Raw genomic sequence first — 20,102 nt, 5'->3', positions numbered from 1 at the left:
GTTTTTTTTGTTGTTTTTGGTTTTTTTAATTTTTCATAGTTTTTTTTTAAAAACCCTTTTTCAGTTGCTTGATGGGATCAAGGATGCTTTTGTTAAGCATTCAACTTTCTTTGCTCATTCAACTTTCTTTGCTCTTTCATCCAAGATGCAGGAGTTCCCAGCAATCATCTCTTGAGATTCCCAAGAAATTCTTAACAAAACCAGAGAAAAAATGAGACTTGACTATTGTTAATAGTTCAAACAGTAGAAAATGCATAATTAAAAAACTGAAGGCCTTGCAATATATCCAAGAAAAAACAATTTTTTACTGTGTATCTCACAGAGAAGATGGTCCTATAGGAAAGTAAGGAGAACATGCAAATGTATGCATGCATTGATTATTTTCTGTTTCAAAATGAAGTCTAAATGCACAGAGATGAAATGCCTCACTGACAATTTACCTTCTCAACTTGTGTGCAATTTTAAAGGTTCTACAGGGAGAAAGTCTGTGTGCCTCACTGAGGCAACAACACACCTCAGCTTGAAAAGAAGTGCTGAGATGGGAGAATCCAGAAACAGCAGCTGGTATCTCAAGCAGTTTTCCCTAAAGACCAGTTGCTGAACTACATGCAAATAGAGTTCCAGGCCTGTGGACCTCAGAAACTCCAAACAGATGCTGCTTTACTACATGTAATTTATCCTACTGCTAACCTGCAAGCAACAGAATATGTCAATGATATGGAGGTAAACAAATAAACGATATGGAAATAGATCATGATAGAAGTCATAGGAAGTTACAGAATATCAAAATATTTACAAAGGAATATGCACTTATGTTACTCACTGCTATGCGAAATCAGAAATTTAGGGGAGAAAACTGCCAACAAATAGACAGAAAAGGTAACTTATGTTATGAAAACAGATCCTCACATCTGCACTACAAAAACAAATGAAGTCAAAAGCAGAATGGACGGAAAGGTAGAAGGCAGGCAAGACTACTGCTCTAAATGAAATCAATGGGAGCTCTGCCACCAGTTTAAAAGACAAGTAAGAACTGGCCAAAAGATCATGAGGCAATTCAGCAGACATTCTCGGGCCATCTGAACAAAAAGTCCTTAAAACTTCTTGGTACAAAAGCCACAAAATAAAGGAAACTGCCAGTTCCAGCTTAATAAGACTATTTTATGCAGTGCTTGGTGAAGACAATATGTCATGGAAAATTATAAAAAAAGGACAATAATGTCTGTAAGATGGTTGCAATAAAGAACTATCAATTTAAATAACTTAAGATCAATTGCTGATGGAAAAGCTCTATGGTGCACAGCCTAAAGGTAAAGTGTATAAGACTGTGACAATATTGATTTTTATCACTGGAGACCTACCTAGTTTTACAGTCTCTTTCTGATGAAAAAAAACCTTGATCAAACTGGAATATAGAAAGATCAAAATTAAAACTTCTGTGAAAAACATACAAAAAAATAGCTAAATTGTATGCCTACATCTTTAGGTTAAGGTGAATTCAGTAGCAAATTTTGAAACACTATATCTATCATTGCAGATAAGTTATGTAAACCATGTCTGTGTCTGTGAAATCGTATAATTCCCCTGGACATTAGGAGCAATGGGAAACACAGATCTTTAAAACTCATTGGTAAGTCAGTAAAGCTTCACAGCACACATTAAAAAAAAATATCCTCTAGTGAGCTGTGAGGTGCTAAGGGAGAGGAAGCAAAATCACTCTATCAAGTAATTACAGAAAGCAGACCCTGTGTAACATCTAGAATTTAATGAATATAGATTCAGCTTCAAAAAAACATCCTATCACATTTAATATAATCTACTCTAGACCATATATGTGCAGTATGGAATGTTTTCTCCTTACTATGTAAAGGCCAATCTACTGAACTCTTATGAACAAACTGAGGTTTTTCCTTTTAATCTTCTTCAATTAAAGAAGGGGGTTATCAAAAGCTATTTGGAAAGCAAACACTTTCCACTACATAAGAACATTCCTAAAAATCTGCTGTGTGCAAATACACATTTTATAGTGAACTACCTTGTAAGTGTTTAAGACCAAGCTTTTAGACTGTTTTCAATCCTTATTTTTAAATAAAATCCTTTCTTTAAAAGATGTCAGCACTTCTGAAGTGGGTACAGTTCAAAGGATTACAAAGACTGAGTGGAAACAGTCCACTGAGTAGATTGTAGTGAACGACAACTGAAAATGTGTGGAAAGAAAATACTGCTGTAGCAAAGCATATAGAGCCAGACGTAGAATTGTGATTATCCGAAGCATCTCCCAGAAGATGCTCTGGAAGCACACTGGTACAAATCTTGCGCATGAAGACCTCCTTGCCCAAATATGCGTCTCTGAGTGACTAAGACACCCCGCAAAGTCCTGGCCAGAATACCAGGCAAAGAGGATCAAGGCCCTGACTGTTAAACTGTTTACATGTTCTGTGGCCATGTTAGCAGCATGACCCAGACCATGCTTAGATGTGGTTCAGGAAGCATACAGGCCCTTGAGATCATTGTCAGCAAACAGGATGGACAAGGCCACCAGTTTTGGAGCAACTGGAGAGAGTGGGAAAAGAGGTTAGGTATATGAATATTAGCCTTGCTGTTTTATTTACTTTGGCATATCTGCTTATTAACATGACACAGCCACTGTGTCTGTACTAATGTTATGACCTCCCTGTATGTCTCTCAAATTTTTCACATAGTACTTCATGGTTCTCTGTGCTTCTGGGCAGTCATCTCAATCCTAATTTCCTAATCTAAAATGGGAGAGATTAAAATCTGAGTAACGCCTATTTATAACCTGGATGTTAGCACATGTAGAAGGCACAAAGACTACTTCAGGTGAACTACAGTTATTTCTGGGACAGAACATAGCAGCTTTTGAAGCAGTTCCTATATTCACAAGTTGAAGGCAGCAAGTGAAAATCTGCTACACACACATGTACACACTCTCAGAGGTCTGAGATACAAAACTATTTAGCAACATACACCTACCTGGAGGCTAAAAACTAACAGTTTTTCTTTCATCTATGTATCTTTCATTTTCTTCCTCTTTGCATTATTTTATACTCTGAAGAGCACTTCCAGCTTAAGGTTTGTAGAAAACAAGCTCAAAGCAAATAGCATTCAAGCTACACCTCCATCTACTTCATTGCTCGATCTCATTTTCCCTTCTAGTTATTAAGGTAGAGATTGAGCACTAATGACATGATGATTAGTGTCTCTTCAAGCTACATTCTTGCATTTCTCAAAATCAATTCTCAACAACAAACGTTTACTAATGCTTACTTTGAAATTATCCAGAATATCATACCATAAATGAGCATATTTCTTAAGAGTACTTCACTTGATTTTTGACCTTTATACTAATTGCTAGTTTGGAATTACTCACTTTTAACTAGATATTGTCTGTATCTTTTTAGTCAATTTACTAATTATTCCTAGAACTACTTACCAAGTAATTAATGATATAAAATTTGTCATATTCTTTGTTTTTGGCATTGATTCTGCGATGCTGCTTCTTTCTCATGTGATCTTTAAGTGTGTTTTTGTCTCTGAAGACTTTTTCACAATATAAACACTGCAAACTAAAATAAAAAGGTAAACAGGTCAGCATATTAAAAGGAAAACAGTACAACATAATAACCTTTAATAAGCTGGAGTTACGTATAGTAAGATTAATCCTAAGCATGTGAAAGTAAGCTAAATAAAAAAGTTATTTGAAAAAAACACCAAAACAAGGTAAGCTTAGATCACAGTAGAATCAAACACAGAAATAACAACGACATAAAATGAAATTATAGATAATAAAATGTTACCTGTTGGCCCTCTATGCAAAGTGGGAGAAAAGTCTGAATACCCAAAATTGGCCTGGGAAGGCCATTGATTGGTCAACATGTGAACTCTTTAACTCAGCATACACTTACACTGGCATCCAACCCATCTGTAACTGTTTCTTTGTAATTCAGAGTGAAAAAAACACAATCTCCTGAACACACTACTTCTCTTTTGAAACAATTTAACTTAGCTAAAGAGAAAGTTTTTATGATTCTATCTCAAAAGAGAGGTTAAATGAAAGTTTGCCAGGGTGATCAAGGGGTTTTGAAATCCTGAGAAATAAAATTCAGTAAGTAAATTCATATACACATGCATACATACATAAATATATATATAAACTTCATATATATGGGTATACATACATACACATAAGTATATGCATATATGTACATACATATGTACATAGACATGAAGTATTATATATATGTGTGCATAAACACATTACTTGACAAGGCGAAAACATTCATTAACAAATGAGAATTTTACCACAGTATGTCTTCCAGATCAATTCAAACAAAACAGAAGTATATGCACTGCCTTACATTGTCTCTTACAGTCAGCATAATAGAACTGTTCTGGTTCCAGATTCCCTTCAGCTCTTCTGTGTGGAGCGGCAATTCAGGATTCTCAGTATCTTTTTGCCTTCCAAGACATTTAAGAAGTTTTGATTTGTCCTTGTGCTTTCAGGCTTCAAATCAGTATTGCCTTGTTGGTGAATCATAGGTCCAATGGCAGAATACATCTGTGAATTTTAATATCTGCTTTGCTTTAACTGCTAACAGCAAAGCGTTTGCTCTACTTGAGAAAGGCATTCCCAGGAAGAGCGTGTAATGCTTTTCCTCAGCATACATAATGTCATCATATTTGCCTGAAACAAGATTTTTCTCCTCTTAATGATTTATTTTCAGGTACTATTCTACTAGCACAGCTACTAAGTCTATTCTTACAGGTAGGAGGAGTGGCCTTTCACTACTCTGACACAATTTCAGCATGTATGTAATAACTGTAGGGAGGATTAGCTTTGAGGAAACTCTATTTAACTGAAAGCCTCAGGTCCTACTGATAAATAGGAAAGATGCAAATTATCAGTGAGTGTGGTAATTCAGTGCATTAGGTAAGACCAATGATAAAAGAAAAGGCATTGTTAATACATCTTCATTCCTAGAAAAAGTTGACAAGTATCTATCCCTCTGGGATGTACTCTGTAAGCAGTACAGAAGGGAGAAACCACATATCCCACATTCATGATACATAGAGGCAAATGAACATTGGCACAAGAACTCTGTATTCAGTGATTAAAGAGACATTTAGTAAAAAGATTGTTATGATGAGAAGGAACATTAACAGTTATGATAAAAAGGCATGTGCTGTTATTGATGGAAATTGTGCAATGCATAACAACTGAAGAACCGCACATGACTTTTTCCAGCAAACACATAGTATGAATTGTTATGAATTAATTTTCAATAAGTCAAAAAAAAGACTAAGAGGACTCACAATAAACTTACATGCTGTCTTTGTTTCTTCTTAACTAACCATGAACGTTGAATTCATTTTAACCTAACCTATTTCCAAGGTTAAAATAAATATGACCCATGTTTATTGAAAAAATAAACAAACAAAACACTACTTACTTGTCAAGCTTCCCCTGTAATACAGCCAAAAACTCATAGCAATTCACAATATTATCTGGCAGTCCAATGTTAAAAGCATGCTCTCTTGCCATATGATTGAGAAGGACAGATCTAGAAACGATATTCAAATAGAACATTACATATTTTTGGATAAATATGAGACTTATTCAATTAGTGATTTCAAATACACCAATTGCTCTAAAAATGCATAAAAGCCAACATTAAATAAACAATAATAGTCTTGCTGCCACTCCTAGGAAAAAAGAATGCAACTTTATTGAAACAGGAAGTTATCATTTTCAGCTCCGCTGCATTCAGTAACATTTCAGCCGCTCAGTCTGCATACACGAAGTATACTACTTTAAATGAAAATTATAGTACAGTTTATTTTGACTCTCGCTGTTAGGAAAGCTCATTTATTAACTTGTACAAGCAAATCACATTTCAAACAACCCTCTTGAGAAACATTTTAAAAAGCCATTTGTCAGTTTTCTCTATGCTGGTTAGAAGAGCAGAAATTCTTGGATGTGATATGCTTTTACACCAATATTGCTTCATACAGCACTCAAAAGTACACACAACAGCACTCAAAAGTACACACAAACAAACATAATGGATGTTCAAATAAGCTATTTTTCTAATAAAGATATACTGGTTAACTCCTTAGGTGCTCAACCTCTCTATATGCCTCAGCTTCTGCTTTTGGAGACTAAAGAAACATGTGAGTGTTGATATTTACTTTTACCACAGTCCAGCACTTTTTTAAATCCATGCATTCTATGTGTCAGACCCAAGAGTAATCAGAGGATGAAGTTCCTGTGGGATGAATGATGTGAACTTCACCAAACAGCGAAGAGAAGAGGACATTCACACAACACTGGGACAACCTGCAGGCATATGACCCCAGGTTCTCCTACCCTTCCAGAGTACCAGACCTAACCATGCAGACTCAGTTTCTCCAGCTGAAACTGATTTACTGTGTACAAACAAAGTATATTGGGTCTGGCTGCGATGGAGTTCATTTCCCCATAGCAGCCCTCACAGTGCTCTGCTTTGCATTGGTAGCTAGAAAGGTGTTGATAACACACCAGTGTTCTGGCTACTGCTGGGCAGTGATGGCACAGCATCAGCGCTGTCCCTCAACCTTCCCCCTGCAACAAGGGACTGGAGGTGGGCAAGATCCTGGGAGGGGACACAACCAGGACAGCTGACCGAAATTAACCAAAGAGATATTCCATAGCATATGACATCAGCTCAGATACAGAAGCTAAGGAAAGGAGGAGGAAGGAGTGGGGCATTCATTATATTTCCTTCTGGAGCAGGTGCTACATGTGTTGAAGCACTGCTACCCGGGAAGTGGCTGAACATTGCTTGCTGATGGGAAGTAGAGAGTAAACCTAATTTTTTTTTCTCTTTGCTTGTGTGTGAGCAAACTTTTGCTTCTGCTTTAATAAGCTGCCTTATCTTGGTCTATGAGTTTTTCTCCATCTTATTTTCTCTCCCTTGTCTGGCTGGGGAGTGATAGAGTGGCTAGGTGAGTACCTGGAGTCCAGACAAGGTAAACCCACCACACAAAGTTTCCTTAGAGCAAGCATCTCAATGCAATCCTTGCTCCTCCTTGACTGATGCTGCAAAGTGCTCCATTCTCACTCTAATTTTTCTCTCCTCTTTTTCATTTGATATTCAAATTCACACTGGTTTGGCGAGGTTTAAATAGGAAAATGTACAACTGCATAGAAATATTTTTTAACAGTTATACTGGCTTAAGCAGGTCCCCTTGCCACTAAAACAACTGCCAAAAAACCTGTCTCTCTTTAAAACAGCTGGTTCCCAACTCCAGCTTACTGTGTAGTACAAAAAGTTGTTTTGGAATGACAGGGTCTATTTAAAGTGGCACTGCAGTTGAAAAAAATACTCAAACTATACCTTAAAATTAATTCTATCTTCTGAGTCCTACCATTACGCAGTAACTGGTTTGATGACACTAAAACCATAAAGAAAGGTGCTGAGTAGATATGAAAAAAATACACCAAAAGTAAATAGGGCAATAAACAAACCTGTTTCCTGTGAATTCTTGATCGCAGAACATACACATACTATGAAAACTTGTGTCACATCTCTCTTGTTGTTGCTGTTCTAGAATTTCTCTCTATGAAAAGAAACAGATACAGTTATTCAGATAAAACCATAATCATAAAATCATTGCATCACATAAGCTTATTATACGTCTTTACCTTTACTGGTAAAAATGAACATATAAAATTCAAATGTGCTGCTGACACAAACCAGATGTTAGTATTTTTTGAGTGTAGGTTCTCACAAAAAGTTTTTTCAAAAGCAGTTTGTGCTCCAGTCAAGTTCTAGTAAAATTGTCCTAACATTATATGCGTGGTGCCTGGAAAGCAATACAATCCACAGTAATGCAGCAGTTTTAAATAATTCTGTATAAAATATAACAGTTTATGATTCATATTTACCTCTGGTATCAGTGAGCAAGTTTATGGATAGTCACCTAACACCCAGTGGAATGACAGACTCAGTTCTATGTGGCTAATTGCTGGCAACCTAGAGGGCTTTTTCATAATATGGGACCATGACAACAGCCCTGGCAGTTTCTGTAAGAAGTCATGGCACATATCAAACCCCAGGAAAAGGAGAAGGTGATTGCCTTCACCCTGGTTCTGTTTAAAGCAGTGCAACAGGCTAGGCTGGACACTTTACAAAACTTGATGCACTTTTCCTAACAACAATAAAACCAAGCAGCAGATGATTTTTCTCTGGTGCTGTAACAGGAACAATGTTTTTATACTTGGAATTATTATGCACTTCAGATAGAAAGGTCATAATCAGCTGGGATATGGGAGAATTTGGATTAAAACTTAGCGTATTTTCAGCCTAGAAGCATACTAATCCGTAGCTGTGTTTTAAGTACAGAGAACCGGGAAAGGATTTAATTTCTGTGCAACTTAGAGGTGCTTCTGCCTGCTTTCTGACATTCAGGATCCTGACTGAATTTCTTAAGGGATTTTCTCAAACTCTTTATCTCCTTAGAGCCTGCAGTGGAACTTTGTGTTTCTCACCTGCCTCTTCAGTAACTCTTTTATGTGGATTAAGACCCAAATTTGTCTGTAGTCTACATCTAAGTTATATTCAACTACACCTGTTGGATAAGCTCCATAGATGTCAAAAAAGAAGGAAAAGAAACAAGAAAGGAAAGACACACCCCCTCAGCCCTAAAAGAGGAAGGCTTTAGCTATTGTCAATAAGGGCCCAAATGTGTCCTGCAGTGTGGATGGGTTGGTGTGGGATGTACCATGCCACATCCCATTGCCCACTGAGGGATGGCAGGAGGCTGACATTAAGCAAATAAATGTGCTGTTTCTCTTCCACAAGAGCAGCATGCTGCACCCAGCGAGGGGCAGTGGGGCGATAAGGATGCCTGTCAAGAGCACAGGAGTGTGTGGCACCCGACATACACCTGGCCTGGGGCCTGTGGCTGCCAGGGCAAATGGGGCACCATGCCACAGACCCTTCCAGGGCCCGTATTCAACCACACTACTTGGGAGTTGTAGCTGTTGCACATCAGCTAAGAGTCTGTTACCCTGAAAATACAGATGCTGGGGCTTGGTTTTTGTACTACATGGTGTACATTTTATGTTGGAATCATGCCCACCAGCACCTACTCACATTTTAGGCCATATCCACTCATGTCCTGCTATGTTATGCTAAACATCAAATAAAAGAAATATGTATTCCTATTTTTCAGGGCTGACTCTGGAAGGTGATAAACAGAGCGTAACACACCTTGTCAGAGCCCTTCAGCAGAGATGCAATTAAGCAAGACTATCTGTTTGCTCCATGCGGGCAGCAAACATCCCACAGCATGTCAGTGCTTTCTCTGGTACATGTAGCTGCCACTCTCACCACTCAACAGCATGCTTGACCCTGTTGGGCTAACCTTGGATTTGAAAGCATCTTCGTGTTTCTATGCTTTGTAGAACACATTGGAAACAATCTAAGCAGATGTGTACAATTCAAATATAAAGATAGCAAGGGTTTAAACACTCCCAACCTTTCATTAATGACATTACAGTGTAGCTTCCTGATTTTAATTTACTAGGAGGGAAAAAAAGTGTTCTGCAATATTTGGCTGCCTAACTCCAGATTACCGAAGCCCTCATGAGCAGCTGCTCTCAGGTATGTTTGAGGAGGAAGGAGAAGTGTACTGTGTTCTCCACACAGACAAAGCTACTGCTCCACTCCCTCATCCTTCCCATTTCCCTCTCCACCAGCATGCTTGGCAGCTGGGAAGCTTTGACTAACCCTGCAGTATTTTCCAGAGTAGACATTACTTTTACCTAATATTGGCATTTTTTATTGCTAGCGGAAACTTTCCAAGCCAGAAAGGAATTCTGATACTTGCACAGGTGAGGAATTAAAAGCACTGGTTTGAGTCAAATACAGCAAAAGCAACAGGGCTGCTCTTCTTCCCTACAGACATTTCCAACCCTCTACTTCATTGCTGGGAGCAGCAATTACAATAACTTACATAAAACTTCTGAGATTTTTTCTGAGCAGAGACATTCAGCCCATAATGAAAGTCAAGCAAAAACTGAAGTTATGAGGCAGGAAACTAGTAATTTACTTAAATTCTTGCACCAGCTTCCAACTCCTTCAAATTTTTGGGGAGGTCAGCAGTAATGCATTGCTGATACTAAGACAAAATACCCAAAACATTTCAGCCATGAAAATTTCCCAAAACTTTTTTAGGATTCTGAGTCATATCAAAGTGTCAGAGAATGAGAAGATGAAGTCATTTGAGGAAAAAGCACATATATGATTTTCCATAACGAATAAAAGAATTAAGCAGGATAATCATCTTTAAATATACCAGCACACTAAACTGCTATTTTAAAAGCAATTTGATAATTTGCTTCACAATTTGTAACTTGGATTTCAGAAAAATGTCCCACACATTCATAATGCTTAGTTTGAGGTTGTGAGGAGGAGCTGACTTTCTCCTAGGAGGGGGGAATTTTAAAAGTGCCTGTTCCTCTCCTGGGAAGCAATATTTTGGAAGAAATTATCTGCTTTTTATCCAGAAACACTTAAGTACTATGCATCAGTAAGAATTCACACTGATAATCCGTAGAAGATGAAAAAGGCACACTTGCAGCTAGTAAGAACTTTTCCCTAAACGATTACTTCATCTCTGGTCTATAGCTCAAGAGATATTCAAGACATACAAAATGCCTTCAAAAGGTAAGACTAACAATTCCACTGAATGCCAAAAGCTATGGACTTAGGACAGCTGGTTTTATGGCACATAAGACTCTTCTGATATTGTAATTGCTATTACCCTTCTTTCCAACAGACGCTATATCCCAGGTGCTAAATTATCTTTATTTCTGTTAGATCACTGGTTCTTTTGTGTGCCATAAGCTTCTTTACTAACAAGGCCCTCTTAAATAATTTATGTAGCTATTTAAATGCATGGCTTGAATCATTGACATAGAACAACCATTCACAGCTAGTAATCAGCACAAGTTTTGCTGCTTTTGATTCCAAACAGAAGAATTTGTTGTCAAAATTTTGCCTGTTTTTTTCCAGCTACATCAGTTGTCTGACAAAAAAAGGTATTTCTTTTCCCAAAATCTGTCTCTTTTATAATCATAGCACTTATGAGAGAAAAGAAATTAAGGCAGAAAGTAGTTCTCTAGTTCTAAAAAAGCAGCAGATTGCACTATGCAATTTGGGACAAGATTGCACAGCGAATTTCTGACTACAGTAAGATCTGAGCTTATTCCTCAGTACAGGAACCTGCTTGTGCAGTGGAGAATGGATTCTGGAGGTTAGTCTGTAAAACAGAGCTAACAGCAGTATGTGTCTTCTTCTTTTTTAAAGATTTCTGCCATAAGCACTAAATTTGTGCCATATGCCCTAACAAGGCAAAGTGCAAAATTTCTATTCCAAAGGCATAAGCATACAAGTAGTCTCAATTTTAAGTACTGTGTTTCAGCACTGCTGGCTTGTGGCAAGAACATTTTGTAGTTTGGGGTTCTTTTTGGCATCCATCTTGTTAGCTCTGGTCCTTTGCTCTCTCCCCTCTCTAGTCAAACAACTACAAAGACAGCCTGTTATACAAATGATCACTTGTGAGAAGGTCCATTGAAAACTTTTTATAAATGGTGCTATACCCTCTGAGGAGGTATTTTGCCTGAAGATGTTCTTTTGACAAGGAAACTTCACAACTGTTACAGTGTGAAGGACTCAAACATCTGAGCACTCAGTCACACTGTTGTGAAGAGTGCACAATCACAGGTCACATTACTTCTGTTATGATAGCAGACTCATTAATACTACTAAAATTGGAGTGTCTGTCTGGGAAATAACCTACTACCAGAGATAGCAATATTGGTGAGAATTTGGATCTAAATAATATAAGACAGAGACTTCACAATATGACCATGTATTTCTATCAAGCTCTCCTAGGTGATCTCTCAAACACACAGTGTGTATCTACAGTTTCTTCCAATTTAAATAAGAGATACATTTCCCTGCTAAATGCTCACAGAAACTAGCTAATGTTGTACGCAAAGAAAGCAAGTGAAATAGATTCTGGTTTAAGAACAAAACAGAACAAAAAATCATGCTGACAGATCACAAGAATAAGCTGTTTATACACTGGCAATAAAACAAACCAGCACAGTACACTCAGACAAAGATTAGGATTGGTGACACCTGAGATGCACTACTGTCTCTAAAACCTTGCCAACCAAATTATTCAACAAATATATACACAATTATATATATATTTATTAAGATGAAGTACTTTTGGAGTAAGACAATTTGGTTTTGTGTCTACAGTTTTCTCAAAGATTGACTGATAAACTTTAGATAGTGCTTGTAGCTGCTAAATAGGAAAAATAGTCATGAACAGTCATGGTATCAGAAACTTCATGTCCTTGTAAAGACCTGCAATCTTATCTGTATATCAATAACTTTCTCCTAATGTCTTATTCAGCTTCTCTTCTTACTGATCACTATATTCAGCTCTCTCACTTCAAACAGTATTCTCCTGCCTCTTGTGTACAGAAAAAACCCCAACTTTAATTCTGTAATCATTATCATGTCCTCTCATATGTTATTTCAAGAAGAATGCCTTTTCTTTAATATTATCAAAATGTCTGCTGGAGAAGTCCTTCATGAAAGAAGCTAAGCTGTAAGGTGCAGGGAAATACTAAGAATTCATCAGAATAAGACATCCAGTCTGGAGGACACTCAGCACTTTTGAAGCCAGATGTCACACCATGCAATGTACATGTGTCTCCTGACTACTTTGTGCACATTTTCCTCTCCTCCGGCGAATATGAAAAGCCATACATAGTTTAGGAATATTATAAATGAAGACCTGATGGCTACACAGACAGATCACCAGCATGCCCAAGATTAGTCATTAAGCAATGAAGGATGATGGCATTAGAGGCCCACTTCTAGGACAAAGAAGAGCGGAAAGCAGTGGGGCAGTAACCTGCTGCCATCCAAGTGATATTGCCTAGCTGGTGATGAAACTGAGTACATGCTGATCACCCAAAAGGGCATTCCTGGATTTTTACTAATTATTTAGGCAAGATGTAACCATAAAACTTTGTCAACAAGAATGAAGTAGGAAAAGGAATGAGTAGCATCTTCCCCATTCTTTCTGGTTGGGTTCAAAGCACAGGCATAGATCAGCATGTTCTGGAGAGGAATATATTGCTATGGAAACAATGCCAACACAGAGAGTATTTAAGAATAACATCATATGGCTGGCAAAGAAAAGGCTACCTAAATGAGCCCCCTGACAAAGATAAGAAAGAGCATCTTAAGACATCAGCTTGTCAGCTAAGAGGGGATACTTTAAACTAGGTTTCAAAGGACAGCAACAAAAAACCTATAGAGAAATAGGAGTTGTGGCTGACTGGAAAAAAAGGAAGTTGTGAAGAAAAGGGCTGGGAGCAGTTAGAGGATGTAAGAAGGAAACCAAGATGAACCACAGATCCTAGACAGACTGAATAAGTAAAAAGACCAAACTATAACTTAACTGGCATTATAATAAATTAGCAAAAATCTCAGAATTGTAATACAAGTGTTATAAATTTACTGTGAAACATTTGAAGTCCATTTTCCCAACTCTTGTTTTGTATGGCAAGTTGCCTCTTAGGAATATGGAAAATGTGTTGTTTTTTTTTTTCTTCTTTTTTTTTCTGTACCTTATCCTTGATTCTAACCTATTCCACAGAGTGTGGGTTCAAAATGAATGTGGGAATTACTAACTGGGATGGCTATAAGGGATTGTTCCCCCCTTAGTGGTATGTCCCACTTGCTCTTCTTCTCGTCCCTACTGCTCCTCTTCTTGAGCTGACTCAGCTACTGAAGTGATACAGGCTAGAAACTGCACCTGAAAAGGTTGTAATCAATGACAGGTCAGATGACTGCACTCTGAAGGATACTGTGACACTGATGTAGAAGACATTCTTACAGCTTGTTCAGGAAGATGAGTCATTTAAAAAAAGGGAGAAAGTGTTTCATGATATGATTGAAAACTAACTGTGTGAAGATGTATGAAAAGAAAAAGAGGGCTGAAATTACAGTAGACACGTACCACAGGCTGCCAAGCTGAAGCAGAAAGGCGAAGTTTGTTTGAACTAAGACAATGAAAAGAAGATGGAGAGGCTAACACAGTAAAATAAAATAGCAAAAAAATACCTCTCCCCACCCCCAAATACATTAGAAATGAACAGTAAAGAAAAGCAAAGGTCCAATGTAGGAAGAAACCAAACACAGACAAAGAAGAATGTTTGCAATATTCAGGGCTTCAGTCTTTGTAGGAAGGTTAATTACATCACAACTGTTCATAAAATGCATTTAAAACAAAAGAAACAGAGAACCAAGATCAGCAAAGGGTAAGAAGGAATTAAAAGCTAGATGTTATACATATTCAGATCTGACAGAATTTACCCAACAGTCATTATGGAATTAGATAAAACTATTTCTGACCTTCAGCGTGACAAGTCTTCATAAATCCATAAAGGATGGGCCAGATTCCACAGTGTTAGAGAAAAGCAATTAGATACCAAACAGAGGCAAAGAAGGACCTATAGAATGTCAGAAGGAGGTATTAACACTCTGACATTACTAGCTACTTCTGATGTAAGCACTTCTGATGTTGCATTAAACTAAATCAGGCTAACATCTCCATCCCATCCAGTGCACAGCCTCAAACTCAACCTTGTCTCAGCTTAAGATGGTGACAAACTTGGGACCATATGAACAGGCCTTCCCAAGAAGACTGTATAGCTTGCAGTCTTGGTGAAGACTCCTCTTCAGGGTCTTTATTTACTGGGAGGAGGAGTAGCCTCTTCACCTAAAACTACCAGTCAGATGACAGGTAAATGTGACAGAAAGACATGGTCAGTGCTGTTGTAGGAAGTGTTATTTTCAAAAAAATGGGTTTGGGGGTTTTACCTTTTTAAGACAAATCTTAACAAAAAGCCCAAGTGGCTTATACTGACACTGCCCCTCCAAGTATCTCAAGTTTTGCTGCCAGGACTTCCTTGCCTGGTACTGCTTCACAACTATGAATTCTTTGTCAAGACTGTGTTTTTTTTCGAAAAGACTGTGTCTGTTTTGTACTACATAGCCTTGTCAGCTATTTCAGCAAGCTGCGCTCTCTAACCTAGTTCAGGCTCATTCCTTGGACTCTCTCAATACATCACAGTCACCATAATGTCTCTGCATGACATCCACCTTGGCTAGCTCCCCTGCTGCAATACAGCCTGAAATATTCCTAAAGTGGAGTTTCAAAACTGCAAAATGAAATGCTTCAGCCAGCACATTTTAAAGACAACATTTGTCCTTGTTTGGGCTTACTGTTGGAGACAGCAGTAAGGATTCAAAGGCTGCAGAAAAATCACCAAAAGTAGTTCTGGTCTTTATTCTATGAAACACACAAGCCCATTTGCCAGCTCACTCTTAATTGCTGGACTTGTCTGGAGGTAAAAGGCTTTGCAAAGCAAAATAACTATTTAACTTGCAAGTCAACGCTCAGATTGCAGCAAAAGGAAATGAAAAAATAGACTTTATTGCTGTAACTAAAGTAATGACTCCATTAGCCCCAACTACAGCTGCAGCTTGATTTCACAAAATCCTTCTGTAAAAACAGAATTCCGATATTGAAAACAGTGATAACTGCAAACTATTTCACACCATAATAAGAATGCATATCTCTTTCTTTTCTAACTTAATTACTCTGTAAACAAAACCAGCACTTGCTTTGGGCTAAATCCTCCACTCTTTCCTGAGTTTGAGGAGAGTCAAAGTTTATTTGCAGAGGAGATGAGATTGCTCACCAGCCAACAGACTCCACACACCCATGACAATAGCAGTGGAGAGAAGGCCTAGTCGAAACAGGCCTTCATAAATCAAAGTGGTGCATTAGAACTGCAGAGCACAAAACACCACAAAATCAGAAACAAATGCCTTTTTTTTAAAAAAAAAAGTACAGTCCAATTTGTAGCAGCCAGGAGCTATTATTATAATAGACAGTTTTATGAAAACATCAGCTGCATGCTCAATCACAACCCTTTTTCCTTCCTCAAAGCCACAAACAACACGATATATGCTTGGGAAATGAACATCATTATGACACTGCATGCCCACATACAATATTCAAGATGTCTCTCATAAACCCAAAGTTTCCTGTGGGAAACTGGAAAAGATACAGAGAAGTGCAACAATGAGGCATAATGAAGAACCACCAAATAGACAGCATCCTCAACCTCAAATCACCAAATCACTGAGATTGCAAAGGACCTCATGAGAGCAACAAGTGCAAGCCCCATGTCCAAACAAGGTCAACTTCAGCTTTTAACCCAGGAATGTGTTTTGACTCTCTCCACAGATGAAGAGTCTACAACCTCTCAGGGCATTTTGTTCTAGTATTTGACCACCCTGACAGTAAAAAAGTGGGTTTTTTTTGTTTTCAGAGGGAATTTCCTGATTTTTAATTCATGCTCATTGCCTCTTGTCCTGTTGGTGGGCATTACTGAGAAGAATCTGACTCTCTCTTCTTTGTTCCCATCAAGTATTTATATACATCACTAAGTTCCCCCCTGAGCTTTGTCTTGCAGACTTAACAGTTCAAGTTCTCTCAGACTCTCCTTGTATGAAGGATGTGGCAGTCCCTTAAGAGTCTTTGTGACCCTACACTGGAGTTGCTCAACTAAGTCCATATCTTTCCTGTGCTGGGGAGCCCTGCACTGGACCCAGCACTCCAGTTGTGGTCTCAGTAGTGCTGAGTAAAAGGGAAGGATCATCTCCCTTGACTGGATGGCTACACTCATCGTATTAGAGCCCAGGTTGTTGTTGTCCTTCTTTGCCATAAGTGTGCACTCCAGCACAGGATTAATTAAAGACATTATGTGAGGTAAGTAGATCAGGAGACAAATCAGGAATGGTTTGGATGAGACTAAGGACAAACTGTTCACTACCTCTTCTCATACAAAAACCAGCCAGGTGTGACATGACAGGTTCAAAAGGACTGAACAGACGGTTCTCTCCCACTGTGTAGTTAAGCCATGCAACTCACTACTGCAGGTAGCTGGGAATCCTGGAAGTTCGTGTGGGTTCAGAGTTCGTTCATGTTGCTGAATTAGGAAATTCTTGAGCTGTCAATTGCAGGAGCCTAGGTGAATATTTTGGGAAAGAATCACCACTAGATCAGAAGAGGGCAAATACTACAGACACTTAGCTGTTGTCATGGATAAGATACTGATAAACCTTTTTTACTGATCCTGGATGGCACCTCTCAGGATAAACTGGAAGAGAAGCATGGTAGGCATGACTGCCTCAGCTGTTTTCCACGCCAATACAACAAACCTACACAGGAATGCAAATTTCAGCTAAGGCAACTCCAACTCCATGGGAAATCCCTGGTGGCAGAACTACCACATTTCTTCTTTGCAGGAGCTGGGATCCTATGGAAAGCTGTGTAAGACTTATACATATTCCTCCAGTTCTGGGGATTCACTAGTCATGTGTAGTGAGCTGAAGAATATTACTTTAGCCAGCAAACTGAAGTAACACTCTCAGAATAGTTGAACTGACTGGATTTTTGCCTGCCAATCTCAACTTTCCTGAGGACTAGAATTCGGGTTTTGTAAGCTTCTCCTTCATTCTCAATGCTTATCATTTAAGGTGTCTTTAGTTGCATGCTGCGTATATAAAAAATTGTAATATACCAGAAGAAACAGCATAATGAAGGGTTAAAAGGCCTGTGTTACCAATTCTCAGGACATAGCTGCCAGTAGTAAACTGAGGAATTTATTTATGTAAAGACTATAAGGCCTGCACTCTAACACCTCACAGTACACATGACTTGCCAGCAGAAGACCCTGCATCCTAACACAGGGAGACTGTCAACAAGGCTGCTATGTATCACATAACATTGATTTTTAAATTAGCCCAACAGCAAAATCAGACTCCAGATGTGTATTTCAAACAAACAAACAAACAAACAAACAAACAAACAAAAAACCCACTGGTCAACAACCTGGACTAAGATTCCTGGAAGCTGGTTGGCAAGAGCTTAACTTGAAGGACCATCTATTCAGAACTGACAACGCCTAAAAGTTAAGGAACGTCTGTCCAAAGTACTGGGTTTCCATCACTGGGCAAGAAGGACCAGAGTGGTTCATGTGGGCTCAACAGCTGGCATTTCTTGTCCTTTGCATCTTACAGAAACAATACTGCCAGGCTTCCTCCACTCATCCACTATGGTGCTTGTGAGTATGAGAGTGTGAATTAATGAACTCTGGGAAAGAGAATGTGAATGCACATGAAAAACTTGCTTGAAGATTTTGTAAATATGTATCACTTTCCTTTTTCACAGTATTGCACACTGAGTTTTATTTTGCTAATTTCCCCAGATGTATACTATTATACGACAGATAGTGTCGATTGCAGATCCTTGCAAGAAGAAAAATGTTCAGCACACTCAGACTTTTTCAGCACTGGGCTTATTTTCCAGTTGTGTGAAATACTGATACACAACCTGTAAATTTATTCCAAGGAAAAATCTATAAACGGGGGTTTCTGTATATTTGCGCAACAGCTGGGGAAATGAGCTTAAAAAAAATCAGAATTTTGTAGTCTAGTAAAAAATGATTTCACTTTAAAATGCCTACTAAGTTACCATATATTACTCTATTGGACCGTTTACCTTAAAAAATGAAACAACAGTAATTTCTTACCAGTCTTTTTTGCTGAAGTTGTTCTCTAAGTAGCCTGTCTTCTGGTAAAACATCACATAAAAGAAAATAATTGTCCTGTTCTTCTGTTAAGAGATTAGAAAGTCTAAGTAAGGAATGGGAAGTTGCAGCTGCTTTGAATATTTCTGACACATAATTTGCTAAACCTCTGGAGGGGTTTGCTAAACCTCTGGAATGTGTTAAGCATGTAAGACTATGATTTTTAATCTAGAAAAGTCAGTTATTTTGATTTCATAATTTAATGAAACATGCTTAAATATTTCTATATACATATTTATATTGCAGTATAAAGATAAAAGTCTTGTATAGCTTTTCTCCACTAACAGCTTTATTAATTTTTATGTTGGTTCTTCTGGAGATATAAAACAATTATCATTTATATTGATTACAGATTAAAGTCAGCATGAAAGAAACACCTCTTGAAATGACCTTTAATTTTATCTTGCATGTGAGATTTTCAGTTATTTCCCTAAGTAATTGCCAGTTTTCAGTAGCTATCATTATTTGGTTTATCCTCCCCTTGCTCTGACCTATTACATTACTTTTTACCATCGGATCTTTCTACACCTACAGATACGCACTACAACTGTTTAGTAACATGCATTGAGACTTGCCTAATTTACCTTTCTACTTATATGTTTTATACATATTTTATGTTTACTGATCTTTTTACTATTTATGGTCATATCCAATTTAATAAGACAACAAGTCTGATTCAAATGAATTACATTAAAGTGACTCAGTATGTAAGAAAATACAAAAAAGTACAAAACCAATTTGCATTTGAAAGTTACTCATTTATTAATCAAAGGGTGTCATAGCCACACTAAAAGAAAACCATGCCACCACTCTCTTCTTTCCCCTTCCAGCTGGAGGCACAAAAGGCAAAGATCATGGGTTGAGATAAGAACAACCTACTGGAAACAGCAACTAGATAAGAAAACCAACAGTAACAACAACAATATTAGTAGCAAAAGGTATAAGACAAAGAAACAATTCTAGATGGAAAGCCCCTGACACAGTACCAAACAGCTCTTCCCACTACCCCACACTTTCCCCCGACCGAAAAGGAACACCCTTCTTCTTAGAAGTGAGAGAGCGAGTCCCTTTTTCCCAGTCCCTGGCAATGACATAAGGTGGTATTGAATAACATAATGTCTTGGACACGCCCCTTCCCACTGATCTGGGCCAGAACCAGGACAAAGAGTTAAGTGGTTGGTGAACTGAAGCCTCCATTATTTAGTCTTTTATAATTTTAAGCTTGACAGAATTTTATCCTTTCCCATCTTTTCATACAGAAAGCCTGTTTGAAGTAAGACAA

At 38.0% G+C, this 20,102-nt stretch overlaps 1 protein-coding gene across 1 annotated transcript in view; it reads right to left on the bottom strand.

Moving 5' to 3' along the window:
- Positions 1 to 20,102, bottom strand: part of ZNF277 (zinc finger protein 277) — a 51,794-nt gene that overhangs the window by 7,296 nt on the left and 24,396 nt on the right. Inside the window, 4 exon segments of the mRNA XM_051795542.1 lie at positions 3,455 to 3,587; positions 5,472 to 5,582; positions 7,529 to 7,620; positions 18,764 to 18,846. Coding sequence (XP_051651502.1) covers positions 3,455 to 3,587; positions 5,472 to 5,582; positions 7,529 to 7,620; positions 18,764 to 18,846 — 419 coding nt within the window.

Source organism: Manacus candei, unplaced genomic scaffold (assembly GCF_025592945.1).
Source record: "Manacus candei isolate 608988 ecotype Guabito, Panama unplaced genomic scaffold, ASM2559294v1 h1tg000043l, whole genome shotgun sequence".
Taxonomy (NCBI): domain Eukaryota; kingdom Metazoa; phylum Chordata; class Aves; order Passeriformes; family Pipridae; genus Manacus; species Manacus candei.
This window is presented reverse-complemented; position numbering and strand designations above follow the sequence as displayed.